Source organism: Rhinatrema bivittatum, chromosome 13 (assembly GCF_901001135.1).
Source record: "Rhinatrema bivittatum chromosome 13, aRhiBiv1.1, whole genome shotgun sequence".
NCBI lineage: Eukaryota > Metazoa > Chordata > Amphibia > Gymnophiona > Rhinatrematidae > Rhinatrema > Rhinatrema bivittatum.
Genome location: NC_042627.1, coordinates 12,767,637 through 12,792,942, shown reverse-complemented (window position 1 = coordinate 12,792,942; position 25,306 = coordinate 12,767,637). Strand labels below are relative to the sequence as shown.

Below are 25,306 nucleotides of genomic sequence, written 5' to 3'. Positions count from 1 at the left end.
TTGTTATAGCACATATATTATCACAAACCACACATCCACCACATTGGTGTTGACCGCCCTGTGTGGAAACGGGGACACTAACATGTCACGCAGGTTACCTATGGTATATGTACAGTATATATATATACAGTTACTTGAAGGCATCCATCGGGCAGCCACCCTGCCAGTCAATAGCTTAAAGCCCTGTTTTGTTTCTCTTCAAGTTACTGAAAGGAGTAAGCTCACACAAATACGGGTACAGACAGGCAGACACTCCATACCCAGACAGACAAAGAGAGAAACAGACATACAGATAGACATAGAAAGGCACAGTGAGACAGTCACCCTACACCTTACACTTAGACACAGTCACCCACAGAGACACAGAAGTCAAAACCTAGACGGACAAACTCACCCTGACAGAAGACAGATACATCGCAGACATATTACATTCAGACACACAGAGGCATAGACACCCCAACCCAGACACAGCGAGGGGAACAGGTAGACAGAGCACATCACACAGAATTACATCACAGCACACCTGACAAACACTGCGATATGCACTCCAGACCCAGAGAGAGAAGCATCACACCCAGATACGCAGGCCACTCCCAGACCCAGAGAGAGAAGCATCACACCCAGATACGCAGGCCACACCCAGACCCAGAGAGAGAAGCATCACACCCAGATACGCAGGCCACACATCACACACAAAAAAACTTAGGTGCCAGGCAAAATATTTCAGGGGCTGAGTTAAAACTCCATCTCCTCCTGACCACCCCTTTTTATTTTTTTGTTTTACTTTTTTACAGTAATTTTTATCTTTAGTTTTGTATTTTTATTAGTTTGCTCATCTTTTTTATTTTCTCATATTTCTTGTCTGCTACACACCCATCTCAGGCGTTCACACCCTTGGAACTTTGCAATTCCTTCCTCCCTGTAAGACTTGGACAACCCAATCTCTGGCTGCCAGCTACTTTATCTAAGCAGGATTTACTCCGTTTCTACTCAGTCCTGGAACCTTCCCTGTGAAGGCCCCCCAGGAATGCATCTGGGGAGAGATGGGTACCCCAGACTGCAGAACTGACTTCTCCTGGTTCAACTCTAAACCTTCCCTTGTAGGTCCTGGCAACTTAGACCCCTCCCAATGAAGAGTGTTAGTCGCCTAACACTCTGTCACCTGCATTACTGGCCTATCACTATTAGTAAGGGGCGAAATTGGGGGTCTCCTTACATATCTATAGGATGCCATCATTATGTTTTTTTGTTGTTTTTTTTTTACATTGATATTGATAAGTCCATAGTACAGGGGAAAACCAAGATGGCCACTACCTAGCAGACGCGCTTCGGTGCACCTCCAGAAGGGTTCCTCTGATTTTCCTCTAACCTTGCCTGCTTCATTTATTGCTATGGGGAAACGCAAAGGACTTATTCGACAGGTTAAGTTGGTTGGTCCTGCCGTCTTCCCTACAACAAACAGTGCCCAAAACCTTGCCCACTGTAGTTCAGCGTCTTGTTCCGGCATGGCTGGACCTGGGGACGCCAGCCCATCAGTGGCTGAAGTTTCTCTCAGCCCAGATGGCCGCTCCACTCCATGTCCTTCTGCTGGAGCCATTGCTTCAGTTGAAATTCTCTCTGAAGCAGATAAATCTGCAAACGTCTCCTTTATATTGGACTCTGCTTCTCCCATCATTCTGACGCAGGACTGGCGTGAGTTGCTGAAGGATGAGTGGTGGGAGTCTTGGGGTGCGCAGAATGTTATTGTGGGAATTGTTGCACAGCTCTCACTGTCAGCTGACAAGTTTGTTGGAAATCTGGGAGACTCAGCTTTGGCTACCATGGCTCCTGCAATGACTGCATCAGATTTGGATATTCCTGCCAAACCTCCAGTTATTACTTTGGATTCTCTCTGAACGGTAATGATGTCCATTAATAAATCTGTTACATCATTAGTCTCGCTGACTACTGACTTGCGTAATAATTTCCAATCTCAAGAGTCTCGTCTTAGTTCTCTGGAGAAGAAGGTGCTTGAGGAAGAAGTGTCTATTGCTAAGGTTCAAGAAGTTCAGGTTAATATTATCAAAGATCTGTCGTCTACTTCTCATAGAATTGAAAACCGAGAATTTCCTTAGATTTCATAATCTGAGATGTGTGAATTTTCCAGAGGCTTCTCTAAATTCACCTTCTGAGCTATTTTCAACTTATTTAAAAGAAGTTTTAAAGATCCCAGAGTCTGCATTGCCCCCATAGAAAAAATATTTTTCCTTCCAGCTCCAAAAAGATCTATGGAAAATACTATGAAGGATATACCTGTAAATTTAACACAATTTCTTGAAAATGTTGGTGAAGGGAATGTGACTGGCCATGCTACTTTATTGGTGACTTTTGTTTTTTGCAAGATCCCCATGATAATATGGTCCATCTTTATTTTCAGAGGTCAGAAGATCTGAAAGTTTCCAGACATATATAAAGCAACGCAGGAACAAAGGAAGACATTTTTATCCATGAAAAACTCTGTTCTTTCTTTAGGAGCATCTTGCTTTGTTCGTTATCCTTGCAAATGTGTAATAACACTTGATTCTTGCAGATTTATATTTTTCGATCCTAGTCAGCTTAAAGAATTTTTAGATGCTAGATGGGGGGGGGGGGGGGGGGGGGGGTTGTGATTTCTTCTTCTCTTCCCCTATTCAAAGTGGAAATTCTTAAGAATGGGTGGTTTTTCTGCTATGTAGCTTCCATCCTATTTGGTTCTATTTAGATTAGGGTAGATTTTCAGACATACGAGCGGGCATACATGTGCACACGCTACCCAGCGCGCGCACATGTATGTCCGATTTATAGCATGTACACGCATGTTATAAAATTGGGGGCCGGTGCGCACAAGGGGGTGCTCAATTGTGCACCTTTCGCGTGCCGAGCCCGCACCGAGCCGCGCTGCTTTCCCCCATTCCCTACCCCCCCCACCCCACCTTCCCTTCCCCTCCCCTTCCTCCCCCGCCCTTTCCCCCCTACCTTTTTCTTTTTTTTCCTTTTGTTTTAAAACTTACTTCAGCCCTGGGGAATGGCTAAAACATAATGGGCCGGATTTTCAGAAGGCCTGGTGACGTGCGTAAAGCCCTGGGGCTGAAGTAAGTTGCGCGCACCGGCCAACTGCGTGCGATCCCCAGCACAGCGGCAAATGGCCGCTATGCCGGAAGCCTCTGACCCCGCCCCGCTCCCCCGGACCACCCCACCCCCCTCCCCGCCCCTTTTTGCAAGCCCCGGGACTCACACGCGTCCCGGGGCTTTACGCACGTCACTAGGCCTTTTGAAAATCCGGCCCATTATGTTTTAGCCATTCCCTATGGCTTTTTTCTGTTTTCCACCCTTAATATTGGGGTCTAATTGTGACAAATTTACATGGATGTAATTTCCTATATATTTTCCTATTCTTCTTATTTCTTTATAATCATGTAAATTGTCTTTTTCCTTTGTCAAATATTTTAATATTTGATTTAAGTATAAATTGTTTATTAAAGAACAAATGTCATCAATGTACATAAGCAGTTACTAGATTTGATTTACAAATTTAATAACTAAAGAGTAAAAAAAATCCCCCAAACTCCATGGTAGAACATAGTCGTAATATGCTCTTTATACACAAAGGACTACTAATAGCTAAAAAAGGTATAATGTTGCAATGGGTACAATCTCAACCACCAGATTTGATGTTATGGAGGAGCCAGACCCATAGAATGGGAATGATGGAGTAGTTGACAGCAAAAGATGTGGGTTCAAAGATGATGCAGTCTTTTTTGTTTATTTGGAATCAGATTCTAGCTTCTGCCTTATGGGATCAAGGCCAGATTTTACATGGATAATTGACTGTAGTCAGGATAAATTCAAAGACCAAAGTTTTGAACTCCTAACTATAGATTGTAAAGTTAGTTTTGAGATAAGGAGATATGTGTGCTACTGCTTTAAGTAGTTTATTTAGGGGCTGTAGGAGGAGTTTTTCTATTTTTTATTTCTCTCTGTATGATAACCCCATCTTTTTGTGGGTATGGCATCTGGCACATTTATTTCCCAGGATCATGTTCAGAACGTCAGTGGGAAGGAGGAGCTGAGAGAGGGCAGAGGGCTGGAGATAGAGATTTCCCCAGAATCTCTAGGAAGCAGTGGATTGAAGGCTGTAGTACAAAGAAGAGTAAGTGATCCCTTCAGGATTTCCACTATCTTGCAGTAAGGCCCGGCGGGACCATTAGGCAGACTAGGCGGTCACCTAGGGATGCCAGAAGTGGGTGGTACACCGTAGTGTGACGTGAGAGTGGCATTTTTTTAAATCAAACTAGGGAGAGGCAGGTGCAGCGACATGGATGTGGGAGATGTGCAAATGGAGCTATGGAGATGCGTTGTGAGCGATATGGGGGAGTTCGTGTCGTAAGAGAGAGACGGAGATCATGTGATGCGGTGATGATGTCACTGCCTAGGGCGGCTGGACATCATGCACTGACAGTGCTTACAGAGCTTTGACTCCCCTCAGGATCTATAAGGAGGAGAGAGGAGATTGGGTTTTTCTCACAGGGTCTCAAAGGACAATAGTTGAGTAGCTTTTGGAAGGACCTATGCTCATCACTTCTGCATTTTGATATTGAATGACTTTAGGGTAAAAGATATTTTGGACTTGACCAGTTTGAAGGAAAGGGCATACCCCCAGTATCCCAGAGGAGTGGGGCAAGGATCTGGTTGCCTGAGCGACCCGAAGAAGCAAGGGTAAGAAGATTTTGATCATTTTTGATACAAGGACTCAAAGGGTTATACCCCATTGAGACAGTGTGATACAGTTTTTCCAATTTGAAGAAAAGTTAAAACTTGGACCAATTGAAGTTGGATGTTTTTGTACTTGGGGATAGTTGTCCTTCAGTTTTTGTGCTATTTTCTGATTGAATTTATGCTGGAGTTCCATTCCAGTTTCCCCACATTGCAAGGGGAGCAGTGGTCCTCCATGGATAATGAGAATGGCGGTAACACCTAAGATGGACAAATTGACAATAATCTTCATTGCTATTACATTTTTTATGCTATTCTTGATTTTTGGTATTGTGGCCTGGATTAACCTTTTTAAATTACAGTAAAGGATATTTTATTTGAATACCATTCTTTAACTCCAGAGTTTTGTCTTGGTTCCTGATTTTCCTACCCTTTTTAATGGTTGGTTCCTGATTTTCCTACCCTTTTTAATGGTTGAACTGTATGGCTGGATATTGGTGTGAATCCATTTTTATACCCTTGTGGCTGTTATTGCCTTCGTTGCTCCTTCTCTGAACTGTTGGCAGCTATTGGAGGTCTTCTACCTCCAGTGTGAGCATTGGAGGTAAAGACTTGATAGACATGCCAGGGGCCCCAGAAGATTAGCTACCACCCAAAAAAGAGATCTAGGCATCATAGAGGATAACGCATTGAAATCGTCGGTTCAGTGTGCTGCGGCAGTCAAAAAAGCAAACAGAATGTTGGGAATTATTAGAAAGGGAATGGTGAATAAAACAGAAAATGTCATAATGCCTCTGTATCGCTCCATGGTGAGACCACACCTTGAATACTGTGTACAATTCTGGTCGCCGCATCTCAAAAAAGATATAGTTGCGATGGAGAAGGTACAGAGAAGAGCAACCAAAATGATAAAGGGGATGGAACCAGCTCCCCTATGAGGAAAGACTAAAGAGGTTAGGACTTTTCAGCTTGGAGAAGAGACGACTGAGGGGGGATATGATAGAGGTGTTTAAGATCATGAGAGGTCTAGAATGGCTAAATGTGAATCGGTTATTTACTCTTTCGGATAATAAAAAGTCTAGGGGGCACTCCATGAAGTTAGCATGTGGCACATTTAAAACTAATCGGTGAAAGTTCTTTTTCACTCAACGTGCAATTAAACTCTGGAATTTGTTGCAAGAGGATGTGGTTAATGTAGCTGTGTTTAAAAAAGGATTGGATAAGTTCTTGGAGAAATCCATTACCTGCTATTAATTAAGTTCACTTAGAGAATAGCCACTGCCATTAGCAATGGTAACATGGAATAGACTTAGTTTTTGGGTACTTGCCAGGTTCTTATGGCCTGGATTGGCCTCTGTTGGAAACAGGATGCTGGGCTTGATGGATCCTTGGTCTGACCCAGTATGGCATGTTCTTATGTTCTTCCTCCCCATCCAGACTGAACCCGTACCCGTATCACCCCTTAGTGATGGTTAAAGCACCAAATGGGGAGACCGGGCGGGAAAAGGGAATTTGGGAGAGGGAAGAGGGAGGGGGGAGTTGGTTATGATTAATGTTGGATGAGTTTACATTCTTAGAACAAATTTAAGATTTTCATGATTTTATCTTTCAATTCCAAATGTGAATATGCAGTATAACAGTGAATGACGCAATGATTGGAATTTATTTTGCAAAACTTAATAAAACATATATTAAATATGAAAAGAAAAATAAATGCATGAGTATCTGGTTTTCCATTCCCAGGCTACAGGACAGTGCTTTCTTATGGGTGTGTCACACTGTGCTTGCATGTTTATGAACACTGGTCTAATTTGCATTCACTTCTCTGATGCACTCAGTGTCCTTCACAACTTATCAGCTTAAGAGCAAGGTTTAAGCAGGCAGCTCCAGTGCAGGGGGAGAGTTGTCTGTACCAGGCTTGCTTTTCTGTTTCTTTTTTGTGACCAGCTGAGTGATGCTAGCCCGGAGTGGTTTTCGCTTGCGAGCTGTGGCTGGCACCTGCAGCCCCCGCCTGCTGCCTACCCTGGAAGACAGATTGAGCTTTCCCTTCCGCCCCAGCCACTCCATCGCCGGTGAAGTGTATGCCCCCTCTTCCCAGGCAAAGTTGGTCAGAAACTTTGATGAGATCCCCGGGAACTGGAAGAATGGCTGGCTAAATCTCTACCGCTTCTGGAGGCAGGATGGATTCGTCAACATCCACAACCTCATGCTTAAGAATTATCAAACGTTTGGTCCCATCTACAGGTAGGAGATGCCCTTCACCACCATTTCTTTTCATGTACTGGCTTTTAAATTGCCGTGTTTGTCATAGGCTATATGAATGCTGTATGTGTGCTTCACTGAATCAAAAAAAAAAGACTCCCAAATATTAACTATATCTGTTCCACAAGAAAAGGATGGTAAGTGGTAAAATTCACACATGGCTACCACAACAATGTCCTGCTTAAGATGCCTTATTATAATCCTCACAACCACTTTACCCACCCACCCATTCATGTACATTTTTCAAAATGTTTTTAAACAACATTTTTTAAATTATGCATGTAAAATGCATAGCTAAGAAGCATCATCACCATAGGTATATCTCAAGGCTCTAATTTTGATAGACCCAATTTTATAAGCATAATTAAATGCATAATTTAAAAAATTGTGTTAAATGTTTTTGAAAAAAATGTGTGTGAACTGGTGGATGGATAAGGTGCTTTTGATGATTACAGTAAAGCACCTGAAGCAGAAAGCTGTTCTGGTAGCCATGTGTGAATTTACCACCTGCCACCCTTAAGAATGTTTTTCTCGTGGAGCAGATATAGTTGTATTTGGGAATGATTTTTTTTTTTTTATTCAGTGATTTTGTGATTTCATTCCTCTGTGGGGAGAGTTGTTTTGGTATGTGTTGCACAACCATGTATGAATGGGCCAGGGGTGGGGAGCCCAGCGCTGAGAAACATTGAGATTCAGGTTCCAGTCCTGCTTCTTTTTCTCGCTGTATAATCTTGAACAAGGGACTTACAGCTTCGGACATTGGGAACCTCTCGAGAAGGAGATATGGGGCAGGATGGAAGAGATGTTTACATTCTCCTTTTGAAATGCTCTTAGGGGAGGGGGGGAGAAACAGGGCCATAGCTAGGGATGGGTTAACGAGGTAGCAACCCAAGGCGCACAGATCCCTGTGGGGTGGGGAAAAAAGACTAGAATGCCAGGAAAAAGCCAGGACGAGGTGGAATCTGGGATAGGGGGAAGATGAGAGACAGCAACAAATGGGGAAAAAAGATTGGAGCTGCGAGTGGAAAGGGGCGAGAGAGAGGGAAGTAGAGGGTGGAGTAGGGACAGGTAGGTACAAATATGCTTGATTGTCCTAGGTGCTACAAATTACAATATCTAATTAAGACTCTGGAAAGAAACTTGAATGGTAACATTCTTGGCCAAAAGAATGGGGAGTAATTTCACCTGAAGGAGAACTGGCAGTTCAGTACATTTATCAACTGTGTGCTCACAGTGTATTTGCATATTAAGCTCTTTGGCAGAGGAACTTGTAATTTATCCTGTGCAGTATGTACTGTACAGATTATTGCCTGAACAAGTGCATACTCTTCTTCAATAATATTACTAGCCACCCCTGATTAGTTTTCCATACATTTCTATATTTTAAGATGATAAAAAATGGATTTTTTTCTCTCTCCTGCTTCTCAGTACTAACATGAGCCAGTGGGTGCTGTAAAGTAATCAGGTCCTTGCAATGTGTTTCTTCTTGAAATAACATAACGGAGGGCTTTTTCATGGGGGTAACCAAATGTGCAATTATTACCACAGAGCACTTCTGTATCCCAAGACCCATTGCCCTAAAACTCCCAATATCTGGAGAAAAAAAAAAATCGCTGACCCTGGGCCCGCGTCCTATCATCCAGAAAAACTCCTATCATCCAGAAATGTTGTTCCACAGAGAAAAACCGTAAGCCAGCACCCACCCTGGAAGTCACAATATCCACCGAACGCCGGATGGTCTGAAGTCCTCCCACATGCCCTAGTCCTTAGTTTCAAACAAATAAGAACTTCTGAGCACTCCACGTGTGCAGCTTCCCACCTTTAGGGCGTGATTTCTGTATTATATTTTGCTCAAATACTTTTATCTTTGAACAGCATTGTGTCTCTGCTTCATTTTTTTTTATTTATTTAAATTGGCAGAATAAACATTAAAAAAAAAAATCAGCAGTACAATAATGAGAGCACTGCTTCATTTTTTTTTTTTTTTTTAACATATGAGGATAAATCCTATTACCTGGAACAGCCTTGGTCCTCACCATTCCAGATAAAAGGTGCTTTACGGTACAAAGTTTGTATAGCTCCTTTGTGTATCTGGATGTGGGACTTCCTACGATCTGCTCTTCTTTTTAAGGTGGCTGCACTCGTGAAAGAGGTTTCCTTTTGTTTAAACACGCGGCATTTTAGATTTTTAAAGATGGTTTTGAGAGGTGGCGAGAATCTGTGAATGCTGATCACATTAGCGTCGTAGACTTCCTCGGGGGCAGTGTCTCCAGGTGGGTTGCTTTTGCGCGTACTAGTTAGGGACAAACTTTTCTAAGCCAGGGTGTGCTAAGAAATGATCTCAGCTTCTTAATACTGAATTGCTAGTCAACTTGATTGAGCAAAAGAGATCCTTCTTCTGGAGTTCATAAGATGTAATATACGTAGGCAACATATCAAAGTGTGCTTGGAAGTTTGTTTTAGTCAGGCCAGTAGCACCCAATGCAAATGAGGCTAATTCTGTATCTTTCTTCCACATTTTCTTGGTCTGTAATTGCATCCCTAAGTACTTGAGGATCTTCCCTCTCTCCATACCCTATCAGGATTGCTGTTCTTGTTTTTTCCTCCTTTACCACAGTGACTGATTTTCCGACATTGAGTTTTATATCAGCTGGGATAAGAATGTCCAAGGTAATCACAACGACTTAATTCTCCACGGTTCTGCTGGGGTTGTGGCTCTCGGTGTTTTTCTGGTGCAACGATGTTATAGAGTCTACATGGTTTGCGGTGGATGAGCTGGGACACCTTGCTGTGCCTTTCTGTACATGGATCTCCTAACATCACCATGTCATACCCAGCGCTGAAAGGTGTAATCGTTTCCGGTTCTCGTTTGCAGAATCTGCATGTTTTAATTTAAATCATTTTATTAAACAAGACCAATTCAACAACCACTGACAGATATTTGTTGATGATGCATGCCAGGACAATTGCAAAAAAAAAAAAAGTCATGGATTGCTTACATTTTTCTCCCCCTTATTCTTCCAGCCCCTTACATGCTTTACATTGAACAGGCATTTATAAAACAGAAAAACAAAACCCCAAACCATGATCTTGGATAAAATAGACCACCCTTCACAGATATCATGTCCACCCTATCAAATTGTACCCATTAAAACATTCAGAACATGTCTGCAAAATTACAGATGTATTGACATAAGTTTAACAAATGTGGCTCAACTTGACCCCCGCCTTCCCCCTCATCAAGTCTCTCATCATACAAAATTCCCTATAAGAGCCTCCATAAGTGGATAAATAAATGTCTTGTTGAATGAAAAGGGAACCAGCAACCTGGTCTGCCTAAGGATAATTATCACCAGGCTCCTTGCTTTTGGAGAGAGCGATTGCAAGTTCTTGTCCCAAATCATCACTAAGTGTGTATTAACATTACAAAGCATGTGTTAACATTTTTTTTTCTATATTGGCTGGGCACCATCTTGTCTATAGTCCACGGTCCTATGCTGCAATGATCAATCTTTCATCTTTAGGTCTGAGTTCTCCTCTCCTTAGCCATTCCTGTGTCTTGTATTTCCCCTGGTATTTGTGCTTTTACCGGTTGTTTTTCTTGTTGGCTGGTCTGATTCTTTAAAGAGTTTTTTTCTCTTGTTTCGTAAATTCTGTTGCTTTTTTTCTCCAAGTGCGTTGGTGGATTCTCATGGATTCCTCCTGTTTGTTGGAATGCTTGTCCAAGTTTAATGATGGAGACTGGTTCTGGCCATTCACTGTTATACTTCAGCATTTTTTTAAATATTTGGGAATACTTTCTTCTACATAGAGCAACTGCTGTATTTCATTTGTTTTCTCTAAAACAAATTACTAAAATATTAATAGTAAATAGTGTATGCTAATATGTAGGGATATGAGCAAGGTGAAGGCAGCAGGACAGTTTCCATTTATTCTGTTACAAGCAGTTTTCCTGACTTGTACAAAGCAGAAAGGTTTTTCATGGGTTCTCTGAAAGATTTTAATTTCTGTAAGTGGATGGAATGACAGTGAGCCTTGTTACTTCAGACTGGAAATGCTGATTTGTATAACAGAATAAATGGAATTTTATCCATTGGCCTTCACCTTGCTAAACTCACAGTCTGCTGATCGGAATCCTGGCAAAGAGGGTGAGGGAGATTTCTGGGATGCTATAAAGTTCTATGGATAGCACCAGTTCGCATGGACATTTGAATATCTGGGGTAGCCATTTTCTTGGCTGGCTGGCTTCTTCTTGTACTTTTCTTTTGTAGATTTGGAACCAGGAGAAACCCACACTGAGTTATCTCCTGTATTCAAGTGGATCAGAAGTAACTATAAGAATCAAAATATTGCAAGTCTAACTATGATTTTTCTATTTTTAGTAACTATACCTGATTAGAAGAATGAAATAATTTGTATTACAGTGGAAACAAGTTAGGTGAACAGTAAGGAATAAAAAAACTCACTGATTCCTGTTGCACTGCTCCAAGACACAGGCTTTATAGAAGGCAGAAGAAGTTTTCAAGAATCATATATAGGCCCGCCTGCAGGATAAAGTATCTGGGGAGAAGGACCAACTGTGTATATGATGGGACTGACTAAAATGCTGTAGCACTGTTCTACAGGTGCTGGTGACTGGGGCTGGTGAGGCCTGGTCTGGTTATATCTGGGTTGCAGGGAGAGGGCTGAGGGTTGTGCATAGTAGTATCAGATCCTGAGTAAAGTAGGTGGGGAACCCAAATCACCTATATAATCATACCCAATGGTAGTGATTTGGAGAAAAGTTTAAGTCCTCAAACTTCATAAGCTATTAAAAATGAATGCTGCTTTAGCTTGAGAGAGACAACATCTCAGTGAGTGGTGTTCATGGTCCTCCGACATGGACCATGTTTCATTTAACTGCGTCAGGAGGGACCAAATTTCGGTTTAAATGCTGTCATAAAGGCTTGTGCACAGTCATCAATCAGTTAGAGAAGGCAAGCCTCAGAAAAGTTGTAAAATGGAGAGTATTTCTAGCAAGGGAGCATTTGAAATGAAAAGGATGTGACAGAACTAATTTTCAATTTACAGTATTTGCCTTTTTGGTATGTTTGTCGAGGAGCAAGGGAAGACATTTGTACACTTGTCTAACGTTTTATTAATATTTGTGATTTTAAGATTATGAACGTTTTATTGTAAACCGCCAAGAAATGGTGAGTGGCGGTCTAGAAATGTTTTAAATAAATAAATCACCACACAGAGTTTGAATGCCGAGACACCATTACTGCTTCAATTGGAATCACAGTAGAATTATTTCGTGTGCAGTAATATTCCCTAAAGGTCAAATTAAATGACTAGAGCGTTGGAAAAGCAAAACAGAATTTGAGATACAAGGCATCCCCTAATGAAGACTGGAAACAGTCGAAACATGGCCCATGTCGGGACAGTATTGAAATAAAATCTACAGTGGGAGCTAAGTATAAAAAATCTTAGGATTTAATGGCATTGAAACAAAATCTATAGTGGCAGCTAAGTATAAAAATCTTAGCATTTAATGGAAAATATTTTTGGTTTTGGGGTAAAAAATAAAAAATAAAGTTTTTAAGTGGATTAAATAAAATAGTGTGAGTAAACGTGAAACAACACCAAATGATTGCAAACACAGTGCTTGACAAACTGCTGAAATTGCCTGCGGCCCATTGCTTGGCGAGAGGCGGTGGATTAAATTATAGCTGCACTAGTTCTGATGGTGGTGTTTCTGATAATTTAAAGTAAAAATAGAGATAAAAAAGAAAATAAAACAACGAAGATATATCCTCTCTATTTTGATTAGTTAAATAAATAAATAAAACAAAGGAAGATGTTCCAATACGATCCATTGCAAATCTCCAAAATAATGTCCTAAAGAAATACAGTGGGACTAGTTTTTATATTACGGTGATGTTCTATAAGCCGATTTCTAATGGTGCATTTGGTGAGGCCAGCAAACGGTATCTCTTGTTACAAGGGCTCATTTGATATTTTGCAAGCAATATTTGATATTAAAATTGAATGCTGTCAAACCTGAGGATTTGAATGACAAAATTGATTGCATTCAGTAATTTAAAAATTGCACCATTGCTTTGGACCAATTGCACCGTGTTTGGGATCACATGTTTGTAGAGGTATTTTAATTATTCATAATTCTGTTTCCTTCTGGTAGAGCAGGTGGTGAAGGATGAAATAAGATTTTTTAGATGGGACCTCATAGTCAGTACTTTTAAGACTGGAGAAGCTCCCTGATGCAGAGTCATAGGAAATACAGACCCTTGTCGAGATTAGGACAACAATTGGGACTTCCATCAGGTTGTTCCTTTCAGAGGACTGTTTTGCTTCTTGAAGAGATAAGCACATTTTAGTTGCATTCTATAAAAATTTTTTTTAAAAATAATCCTATTAAGGAGTCCAATACATTTTGAGAATTTATACCTGGACTATTACAAGACTGATGATTAGTCTATGGACCATTGGTGAAATATAGTATTAGCAGTTTGGTTCTCTTTATGATGCTCTTTTAATAATTCTATAAGTTTTTCCGAACATTTTCAAGTTTTGTGTTGCACTTCTAATCTCCTGTGCAGTGGGATTTTCATTGATAGCTCTTATTGCTACAACATATTCTGATCAGTTTTTTTTTTCTAGATAGAGGTGAATATCCATTTGTCAGTTAACTTTTTTTTTTTTTTTTTTTTAAATTCTTTATTTATTGCTTTCAAATTATTACAATAAACAACATTTATACAAGAAAAATTATATCACATTTGTTAACTGTTGATTTGGTAAATTCTCAAATATAAATCCACATTAAGGAATAACATCATCTCATCTAGCAGTTAACTTACATGATTATATTAAGGTAAATAAGTGAAATCCTTACTTATCTATGAACGGTGAAAAAGGAAAAAGAAAAAAAGAAAGAAACTATCTTTCAAGTATTATCACATTTAGGACCCAATTACTCTAATGCCGGTCTATTTTCCTTCGAGGAGATCTTTAAGACCCACTGGATCTATAAAGGAGTATGTCTTACCCTCTAACCTAACATTACATTTACATGGGTGTCTTAAACTAAAATATCCCCCTTTATCCACAATTGTTTTCCTATATTGCAGAAAGGCTTTTCTACGAACTTGTGTGGCACGAGTTAGATCAGGAAAGATCCATACCTTTTGGCCATAAAATTAACAACTCTATTCCGGAAAAAAGCTCTCAAAATATTTTCCTTATCTGTAGAAAAGGCTAGTTGAACCAAGAGTGTTCTCCTTATATTTATTTCTAATTCGTCCTGCGATTTCTGAAGCAAATCAGATAAGTCAATTGACTCTTCTCCACTATCTTTCACCTTCACATCTTCTAATTTTTCTCCCATTGCAGTTTTTATCTTTTTATCCCCCAGGTAAAAAGCTTTTACAATTACCGGGAGTGTTTTTTCAGGAAATTTTAATATCTGCATTAAATAGTTCCTGAATAACTCTAATGGGTCCAATTTGTTAGAAAAAGGAAAGTTATTAACCCTTAGATTCAATGATCTTACAGTGTTCTCTAAATTCTCTATTCTTTTATTAACTTCATCTTCTACTTTTATCTGATGGACTTGGATTTTTTCAACACATGAAACACGATTTCCCATATCATTTAACATATCTTTTTGCTTCCCTATTTCATTAGTATTCAATGCAAGCGATTTAGTAGTTTTCAGAACAACCTCTGTTAAGTTATTTATAGAAGTGTCCAATTTTGCCAAATAATTCCACAGAGTTTCTAGAGTGATATTTGCAGGTTTTTTTGGCAAACTGTCTCTCTTGATAATTACACTGATATTCTCTTGATCTCCTTTTTCCACCTCATCATTCTTTGGTGTACTAAACTCTTTTGGTGAAATATTAAGAGTTTCCGTGAAATCAAGTTCTCCTGATAATAATACCTTCCGCTTAGAGGGTTCCATATTTTCATTTAAATTCCCCAATTTCCCTTGTTTGTCCTGTGGGGTAAAAGCCTCCTCATATAGGCCACCTGGTATATCCGGGGAGTTCCCCCCACCAGGTGGTGTTGGTGGAACTGGTGCTCCCGGGCTTAATGTTGTTTCATTGGCTAGAGATGAAATGCTCCGTTCTAGAACTTCATCTACAGCAGCCTGCTCACACGGGATTTTCTTAGGGTCCAGCCACTCCAGTACTGTTTTCTGTCCAGACTCTTGTACAGCCGACTCACCAACGGGCCTTATCCTGGCCTTCCGTTTGGTGTGCGGCATATCAAGGAAATAATAAAATAACTAAACTTAGGACTTCAAAAAGTATTGGTAATGTGATATTTAATTTATAAGGATTTCACTAACGAAGGCAGCAGGTTAAACTAAGCCTTATGTTCCTACCTGAGATGAATTTAATACTTTATAGGCAAATCCCGGCGAATTCCGTCGAAGCCCGTCAAAGCCCAGCTTTGACGTGCGCGCCCCTTGAGCGCGCACGGCTTAAGCTGTGCGCCGGCGTCGTCTGCGCACCGCAGACGCCGCGGCTTTTATAGTCACTTCCTGGTTCTCCTCCCGTAGGTAGCCAATAGGAAAGCAGCGTCTTGAGATGTTACACCGTTGGGGCCAATCAGATCACCCCCGGGTCCAGCTGGTCATTCAGAGGAATTAAACATAAAATTGAGAGGAGACCGCTCAGGTAGTAGAAAAGCCAGTTCTCACCTGCCTGCCTCGATTTTTCTAGGCAGACGCCGCGGCTTTTATAGTCACTTCCTGGTTCTCCTCCCGTAGGTAGCCAATAGGAAAGCAGCGTCTTGAGATGTTACACCGTTGGGGCCAATCAGATCACCCCCGGGTCCAGCTGGTCATTCAGGAAATCAACTTTAAATTGAGAAGAGACCACTCAGGTAGTAGAAAAGCCAGTTCTCACCTGCCTGCCTCGATTTTTCTAGGCAGACGCCGCGGCTTTTATAGTCACTTCCTGGTTCTCCTCCCGTAGGTAGCCAATAGGAAAGCAGCGTCTTGAGATTTTACACCGTTGGGGCCAATCAGATCACCCCCGGGTCCAGCTGGTCATTCAGAGGAATTAAACATAAAATTGAGAGGAGACCGCTCAGGTAGTAGAAAAGCCAGTTCTCACCTGCCTGCCTCCCATTTGTCAGTTAACTTAATCCTAAATTGCACATTCAGTAACTGACAAGAGTCTAAATAATATGCAAAATCTCAAGTTAGCATCCCTAGAACTAAATCAAGGGGCTGCTCGGGTGCTAAAAATGCTGGGGCTTAATATTTAAGCCTGCTGAATGCTGCAATGCCTGCAGCAAGTGCTGGGGGTTTGATTGCTGTGTCGAGGCGGTCCAAGGGGGAACCGCCCTCAGCCCTGGTTGCAGTCGATAACTTGTAATGTGACCCCTGCACAAAAAGGTTTGCCCACCCCTGTGCTCTGTAGCCTCTCAAGTGCCATCTCCTCACAGTTCCCATCTCATGGTGGTCCAAGTATGCTTTCCCAGGCATAATTCGCTCAGAGGGAGTACCACTTCTCCATCATTACTCTACTTGTGGTAGATTAGACTTGAAGAACTCTCTAGATTCCTCACTGTCCCTTTCCAGCTCCCACTGGAAGTTGGGTAATGCAGTGCGGATGTCCTTCACTGCTGTGTGCGCAGAACAGGGTGGTGATGCCTGTGTGCTGTCTTGTTGTGCTGTTGTATCTGACCATAGTGCACTGATGCCTGTGCAGTGCCGCTGCGCCCTGTAAGATCTGTGCAATGCTGTTAATTATAAAATCCCTACCCGTGCCAAAGCTGGGAGCTAGGCATGCGTCCCGGGCCGGTGTGCGCCGTGCGGATTTTAAGGAGCACCCAAGTACACGGCGTACTTCTGCTATGGATGGCGTGTAAGCTTTGAAATAAAAAAAAAATCAGGCCTAGTTAGCGGGGTTTGAAAGGTCGGGGCTAATATAGTGAAAAAGAGGAAGGTTAATTAGGGGGGCTTAGGAGCTTTTACCTGGGCGAATTGGGAATGGACCGGGGAAACCGGTAATTGCGTCGGCTTGTGACTAATAAAATCCACCCACTTACATGGTAGATCCGGCATTTGTGCACATAAGAGCACATCCATATAAAGTTGCATGCACACGTACCTGCGTGCTGCCGTCTTTACATTATATGCACCTATACGTGCGTAGGTTATAAAATGGCCGCATCCTTTTGCGCGAGCCGCCATACACGCGTACGCCCACACGGCTGTTTTAAAAGTTACCATCCCCGTGTGTGAGTATAGTGCCTTGCAGCAGTGATGCTTGTACTGCGCTAGATGTATTCACTATCACACTGATGCTTGTGTACTCTTGATGGGCGACAGTGCGAATGCCTGACCCTCTCTTCTCCAATCTGAACCTTCACAGAGAAAAGATTGGTTACTATGAAAGTATCAATATCATTCAGCCCGAAGATGCTGCTGCTCTGTTTAAAGTGGAAGGCATGTTTCCAGAGAGGCTGGTGGTGCAGCCGTGGGTGGCCTACCGTGAGTACCGGAACAAGAAAAAAGGCGTCCTCCTCAAGTAAGTAACTGATTCACTGAGAGCTTACGGGAAGAGGGGCAACGGCCGGCAGTGGCGAGCTCTCGCCATCTCAACTCCTTCTGCCAGCTCGTATTTCTTTCTCTTGCATTACCAGGTCACTCTGCTTGTGCTAGTAGAAATTGCATTCTCATTTTATTTATTTTATTTATTTATTTATGTATTTGATTTATTTATTTATTTAAAATCTTTTCTATACCGTTGTTTAGTAGTGCACCATCACCACGGTTTACAGAGAGGCACGTAAATCTACATTTGGTTAAAATCTTACTAACAAAGTGCCCAAACGTTTATCGGTAACATGTTTCCATAATAGAAGGTATAAGGTATGTGATGCGTGGTCTGGATCTTGTCCTTTTATATGATTAATAGGAATAAATCCATACAAGAATTGTACTTTATACTGCAGATCTCTTAAATTAGTCTATAATAATGATGAGTAAAAATAATAAAAAATACAAGTACGCTACTAGCTGACTTTTGCTGTGTGTAGATGTTCTTTTGCTTGTTCATTTATACTTCATATTCTCCATTCTCACCGTAAAAAAAGCTTTTTTGAAAAGCCATGTTTTTAAACTTTTTTTTTAAAGAGTTTTGATTTGCAGTCATAGTTTAAACTGCTCTTCCATGCCTGCTGTATCAGGGCTTAATTTGTTGACAAATAGGACGTGGAACTATGAAATGCGGGAGAGGAAGGGGGAGGGGGGTGGAAGAACAGGGCCAGAACCAAGCGTTACCTGTGTGAAGGGGCAGGTCCAGGGCTGAGCACGACCTTTATTTTTCCCCAGACACACACTCCTTCTGTCACCCCCACACCCCCACACCCCCACACTCACACCCCCCCACCACCCCCCCCCCCCCCCCACACACACAGGAGAGCACATTCTTTACACTCTTTTTCCTCCTTCCCCACTGAACTTCCAACCCCAGCCTCCACCAGTGCTCAAGTCCCCCGCCCCCTCCCCCCCATCACGCTTCGCCAACCATTTTCTCTTTCCTCTCCTCCTTTTTTTCCCTACCTGTCCTGGTGATCCTGATTCTCCATCCCCAGTCCCCCTCCCTTCAAACTTCCAAATCTCACTCAGGATTCCTGCTGGTCACGAATCCCTCTTCCCCAGAAAATTCACCTCTCTGGCAACTCTCCTGCCCCCTCCCTCCGTGACCAGTAAGGCACAGGGCCTCCTTTTCAGGCCACAGTGAGCTGGATCTCCTCTGCCTTGGGGAGGGGGGGGGGGGGGAGGCAGACTGGCAGGCACCGCCCAATCTCATCTGCATTCTCGCCTCTCCTGAGCCACCCGTGCAGGAAGTGGAACGAGCTGGGGATTACTCCTGCCCCCCCAGAAAGCCACCCCCCCCATCTACCAGGTAAACTTCGGGTGAGAGCTCCAAATTCACTTATTCTGAGGAACAAAGAGGTGAGGATTAAAGGGGCAGAACTTAACATAAGACAATACTTTCTACATTTGCAGCCCACCGGTGAGACAGGGCTCGGAATCTAGGTCTGACCCCCCCCCCCCCCCCCAACCTCCAGGGATTTTATGAAATGCAAGGGGGTGCGTCAGGCAGCTGGAAGGCCCCTTTAACACTGCACAGTGGTGCAGGTCAAGCACTACTTCTAGCGGGATCATCCCTTTTTTGCGAAAATAGGCCCGCAAAGCCTATTTTGTACATCGTTTTTTTGTAAATTCACATAAAAATGAGCTGCTTTGCATGATTTTGCATCACAGCAGCTTATTGCCATAGGATTTAAACAGCTTTTATGTGTGGTGGACTTTGCATGAATGTTTACTATTGTGAAGCCCACTTTGCTGATGTTTTTAAACAAAAGGGAGCTCCGCGTGAAAAAGAGCACATAGAAGTAAAACTTAGCATTTTTGTGCGATTTTTTTCATGTGAAGCACACTTTTGTAAAAAAAGCAAAAACAAAATAAAACTTTGCAGCTTGCACGTGAGGAAACGGAGGGTGAAATGATTTGCCCAAGGTCACAAGAAGCATCAGTGGGAAAAGGGAGGTCTGAACCCTGGTTTTCCCAGGTCTTAGCCCTCTGCTCTAAGCACTGGGTCACCCCTTGCAGTTGCTGTGCTAGAAAGCAAACATTCATCCTCCACTGTGCAATCCATTCTCCTCCAGGCAGTAATGGGCCAAGACCAAACTCTGGTCTACCTCCCCAGCCATGGAGGCTTTTTTAAAATCTCAAAATTAGCGCTATGAGTTGGCTGACGTGCAGGTGACGCTGCATTCTGACTCTCAGTTTTCCCAGGGACCCTTTCAGACGGTGTAACCGGCAGCATCAGATCTGTTTCACCATGGTTGCTAACTGAGACTCTGTTTCCCTGCCCACTTACCTATTTTAATCCTTTTTAAAGTTTCTAGATGGTTTTTTTTTATTGCCGAAATGCGAGGTAAGTTATTTTTAAAAAATGGCTGTGTTTCCTCCTGATGACGTCTCATTGCAAGATCCCTTTCCTTGGACCGAATCTCTTTTATTATAGATGTTTTTAATCTCCTCCGCGCCTTCGGGTGTTAGTCCTGTTCTCTGGGTGTGTCAGAGCGACGCTTACCCGGGGTTCTGGAAATGAACAGCAGGGCAAAAACCAGGAGCTTTCCAAAAAACTTTGAACGCTATCATCTGTCTAGTAAGAAGGAGTGAAAAAGAACAGAAATAAAGAGGGGGCATTAATGATTTTGGTTTAACCGTCTGATGAATGATCTGTAAAGATGTTTGCTAATATTGCTGCTTTGCCATCTGAATGCAACATGTGGCTCCTAGATCCTTCCTTGGCTATCGGGGATGAGGGAGTGGCCCATGTTTTAGTTTTCTTACCACCTAGTATTATTCCCTAGTTCCAGCCTCCCTTGGGAAACCTGAGCTCAGACTATCCTAAACCAGACAGCAGGCATCTCTTCGGAATCTAATGGCTTGTGTTAGCCATGTCGCTTCCGAGAGACGCCTGTTGCCCCATTCCTTCCCGTTCTCAGCCGGCCAAAGGAGTGCATGCAGCTTCAAAGCCATAGCCAGCGCTTAGTGTTTCTGTGTTACGTTGTGTGTTTTTTACAGGTCTGGCGAGGACTGGAAACACAATCGACTGGTGCTCAATCGAGAAGTGCTCGCTCTGAACATGATCGATCACTTCCTGCCTTTGTTGAATGATGTGGATGAGGACTTTGTGAAAAGAATTTACAATCAGATTGAGAAAGGCGGGCGAGGGAAGTGGACAACTGACCTTTCAAATGAACTCTTCAGGTTTGCCCTGGAGTGTAAGTATCTCCTGCTTTTCTCTATACATTTTTGTATGAAGTGATTCATATTACGCATTAGGGCCATAATGGATCGACTCCAGTCAAGAGTCACATCCCAAATTCCCAAGTCATCTTGACCTCCAGCTTACTCACATGCAACATTGCTTCAGACTTCACAGAAGCAACATCCCAGAATCATCTATTTCCATTAGGGTAACATAGTTTTACACAAAACAATCACCTTTCTCTCCTCAGAGTGAGATCCATTTACCATTACCCACTGTAGTCTACAATCTGCCAGTCAACCAATTTCTAATCCATTCCATCACCTTGGGGCCCTACTCTCACATTGCTCATTTTATTCATGAGCTTCCACCTATCAAAACCTTTGCTGAAATCCAAGTAAATCACACCAAGTGACCACACTTGATCTAATTCTCTAGTCACCCAATCCAAAAAAAAAAAAGTCAGGAGATCCCATGATGCTGTGACCCAGTGAGCAGCAAGTTTGCGTGCTCCTGCTCATCTCCTTTCTGATCCTTACGTTATTTGCTGCGGTGTGATGTTTCGTTTTATTTTTTCCTGCTATTATGAGTACCAAAAACTTTGGGGAAATACTTCTGTACCTAAAATATGGGCAGACAAAGCAAAGCAGAAAACGATGGTTTCAGATAAGGATTGGCCCCCGAGTCCGGTGCTTACACTGTGGGAGAGGCTTCCTCTTCGGATGAGGAACTTCAAGGCTCCTCGAGGGTACTCTTGGCCTCTGGGAAAACATTTAAACAATACTTTGAAGCCTTTTTAAAAAAAAGATGACTGAAAACATTCAGCCCAATTTTAGAAGGGCCACGCGAGTAAATAACAGGGGTTACGTGCGTGGCCAGGCCTTGCGCGCGCTGTGCGCATTTTCAGAAGGGCCTGGCCACTCGCGTAACCCCCAAAGTGCTGGATTTCTGCAAAGGGGCGGGCAGGAGAGGCAGGGTCTGGGTGGGGAGGGGCAGGCCGGGACAGCGCCATAAGCTGCTGTCCCGGGGAAGTGCACGCTGGCAGCCGGCTAGCGCGCGGAGGATACTGCTCCTCTGGAGCAGAAGTAAGTATGGAATAAAAAGGGGGTTAAGTAGGGATAGTTTAGGGATTGGGGAGGAGAGGGGAAGGATAGGGTTAGGATTAGTGAAGTTCCCTCCCAGTCCGCTCCTTAATAGGAGCGGACTGGGAGGGAACTGGGAAAGGCCTACCTGCGTCGCCATGTGTATTTTTTTAATGCCTCCTCCTGTTGCGTGCATTACAGACATCTGCCCGTACATGCACGCACCAATTATAAAATTGGGCACGCATGTGAGTGCGGATATCATATTTTATAACATGCGCGTGTTATAAAATAGTCACCTTCATGTGTAACACCGGGAACCACTCGCACATGGACGCCCACGTATTTTTATTTTTTTAATCAACCCCATTGATACTAAATTAACTATCGTGGTGGAAAAGGTGGCCACCCTGGTTTGCAAGGAACATGAAGAGCATTTAGATAATTTGGATGTCCGAGAAACAGACCTACAACATGCCTATACAGCTTATGGGAGTAAAATAGAGGCTCTGGAAAAATCCTTCAAATCTTTAGAAGACAAAGCCGCAGTAGAAGAAATAACATTAGAATAGTAGGCCTTCCAGAGAAGTCGGAGGAGAGTGATGCAGAAACGTTTAGAGCAAAATGGCTTCCTGAACTCCTAGGCCTTATGGATAAGCATGATCTCTTTAAAGTGGATAGAGCCCATTGAACTTTGACTCCTCATCCGGGTCCCCAGGGCCGGTCCCCTGCCATTGTGGTGCTTTTTCATAATTTTACTGATAAACAGAAGATTCTCGACTCGGTGCATCGAAATAAAGAACTGTTTTATCAAGGAAAGCATATTTATATTTTCCCTGGTTTTTCGGCGGGGCTGCAGAAGCTGTGGCAAGGTTACAGTGATGTGAAGCGCTGCTTATGAGAGTACTGTCTTCAGTACTATATGCTGCATCCTGTGAAACTCTGGCGAGCACCGGTTTTTTCAGACCCCTTCCAAAGTATCGTATTTTCTGTGATCTTATGCACCTTCCCAAAAAGATTCTCTCAATTGAAAGTTATCTTTGCAGCTGATGGTTTTTTTAGATGGGCAGGAAGCCCAACTGATGAGCGTCTAGCTGACGCAGCGGTTGCTTCGCACGTTTTTACATTTTTCCTTTTCTTTATTTTTTCCGGTTTTTGTTGTTTTTCTGATTCTTGCTATTTTTGGTACTTGTTGGACTTCATTATCTCCAGGTTTGACGTATTCGGCCGTGGCTCCTTTTTCTATTTTATTTTCTTGGAGATCTGTTTGTTTTTCATTACAACGAATATTGGATCTTGACCCAAAATCAGTATTGTTTTCACAACTTGCACGTTATCTATACCTCAGGCAATGGAAGATTTTGGATACGCTGAAGAATTTCTTTATTGTTTTTCCCTGTTTTTTATGGACTGGATGGTTCATTTTTCTATGGACTTTTTATTTTCTCAATTTTCTTTTCTTTTATTTACTCTTCTTTGAGGGACTATTATTTTTTGTTGCAGTAGCTCTGAGCTTGGCTTTTTTGCCCGCTTAGTGTTGCAAATTGTTGGGGTGTTTTGTGATCTCTTTGTAACTTGGGGGGGGGGGGGGCGGTTGGGGATGATGGGGAGTTTTGAAGTTTTGGGTTTGTTCCTTTTGTTGGTGGAGACAAATCTTAATTAGCTGGCAGGAATATACATGTTCACCATCTGTAGGGAATTTTACAATTTTCTTTTATATTCTCCAGCTAATTTCTTTTCTTTGTATTGATATTGTAAACATTTGAGAAAACAAACACAGTTCTGTTTTTTTTTTTTTTTTGCTACTGTGATCTATGTGTTTTCTTTTTATTGCTGTCCTGTCCTGTGTTTTTGCCACCCCTAATTGTACAAAGGATCTTTTCCTCTTTCTTACCTAACGTCTCTTATCTGACGTGATATGTCTAATTTTGGTTTAAAGATCATTTCACTGAATGTCAGAGGTCTTTCTAATCCCATCAAGTGAAAGAGGGTTCTGCAGTACATGTGCAAGCAGGGGACACATTTAGTCTTTTTACAAGAGACTCGTATGTCTAAAGCTGAACATGACAAATTGACAAGGGGATGGGTTGGCTCTGTCTATGCGTCTTCATATACAACTAAAAGTAGAGAGACTAGTATTCTAATGAATAAACACTTGCCTTTATCCATTTCCAGGTCATTTCAGGACCCTGAGGGTCGCTTTGTGATTCTGGAGGGCACCCTTTATGGGCGGGGTATTCTTTTTGTTAATGTTTACAGTCCCAATGGCAGCTCTGAAGAATTTTTTGCTTCCCTTTTTACTAAGCTTAAAACCTTTTCCTCTTTAAATGTTCTCCTGGTGGTGGTGGGGCAGGATTGGAACTTATGTCTTAATTCTTCTCTTGATCACTCGCGTTCTATGTGATTGGTTTCTTCCTTGCCAGGGAGGCTGCAAAATATTATTCAGTATTATGATCTCAGAGATATTTGGCGAGATGAATATCCCAGTAGTAGGGACTATACTTTTTATTCATCCAGGCATTCCACCTACAGTCACATTGATTTCTCTCTTTGTATTTCCTCCCTTTTTAATGTGATGTTGGACTGTGACATTTTGGCTTCTTATCTCTCGGATCATAATCCTGTTTCCTTGACTATTGATTTTCTGGGAACTAGGAATTCAAATACTGGATGGCAATTGAACCAGTCCCTCCTTAAACATCCAGAATTCTCAGCTAAGATTTGACAGGTGTTACAGGACTTTAGAATTCATCATCCTGTAGAGGATTATGATTCCCGCTCATGGTGGGAAACTCTGAAAACGGTACTACGGGGAGAGATTATTTCTTTTGCCAGTTATATCAAAAAGCAGCTGCATGCTCAACAACTTGTTTTGTTTCAGAAAATCAAAGATCTTGAACTTAAACATAAGACTGACTGTTCCCCTAAAACCTACAAAAAATTGCAGTTGGCAAGGTATGAATTGGCTCAATTACAAATTTTTCAGAATGAAATGTCCCTATGTTTTCAGAGACAGAAATATTATGAACAGGGTAACAAGACTGGCACTTTGATGGCACAACTGACTAAAGCTTGTCCTCCTACCAATGTCATTGGCTCCAGCAAAACAGATCTGCATTCTTGGTACATTCTACCTCCGAAATTCTTATTGAATTTCAACAGCATTTTGCTGCCCTCTATGGGGAAACTCTGTATGTCCCAGATGAAGAGATTTTGCAGTTTTTGGGCTCTCTTTCTCTTTCTAAAATACAAGATGTGATGAGGAACTCCTTATCAGTCCCTATAATGAACCACAAGGTTCTTCAGGCTCTTACCTCCTTGGCAATTACAGAAAGCCTAGGACCAGATGGCTTCCCATTAGAATAAAACAAACATTTTAGGGACGATATGGTACCTCTGATGACGGAACTTTCTAATTAT

The 25,306-nt window shown here is 42.2% G+C and overlaps 1 protein-coding gene across 5 annotated transcripts in view; it reads left to right on the top strand.

Moving 5' to 3' along the window:
- The window catches only part of LOC115075126 (cholesterol side-chain cleavage enzyme, mitochondrial), a 92,436-nt gene that overhangs the window by 46,818 nt on the left and 20,312 nt on the right, over positions 1 to 25,306 (top strand). For 2 of the 5 annotated variants that reach the window (XM_029575331.1, XM_029575332.1), the window contains 3 exons: positions 6,679 to 6,975; positions 17,385 to 17,540; positions 20,618 to 20,817. In XM_029575331.1, the coding sequence (XP_029431191.1) occupies positions 6,686 to 6,975; positions 17,385 to 17,540; positions 20,618 to 20,817 (646 nt within the window). In that variant the 5' untranslated portion in view covers positions 6,679 to 6,685. Of the gene's footprint in view, positions 1 to 3,286; positions 4,169 to 6,050; positions 6,976 to 9,643; positions 9,664 to 17,384; positions 17,541 to 20,617; positions 20,818 to 25,306 lie in introns of those variants that run through there. The other 3 variants (XM_029575334.1, XM_029575330.1, XM_029575335.1) reach the window with 3 other exon arrangements.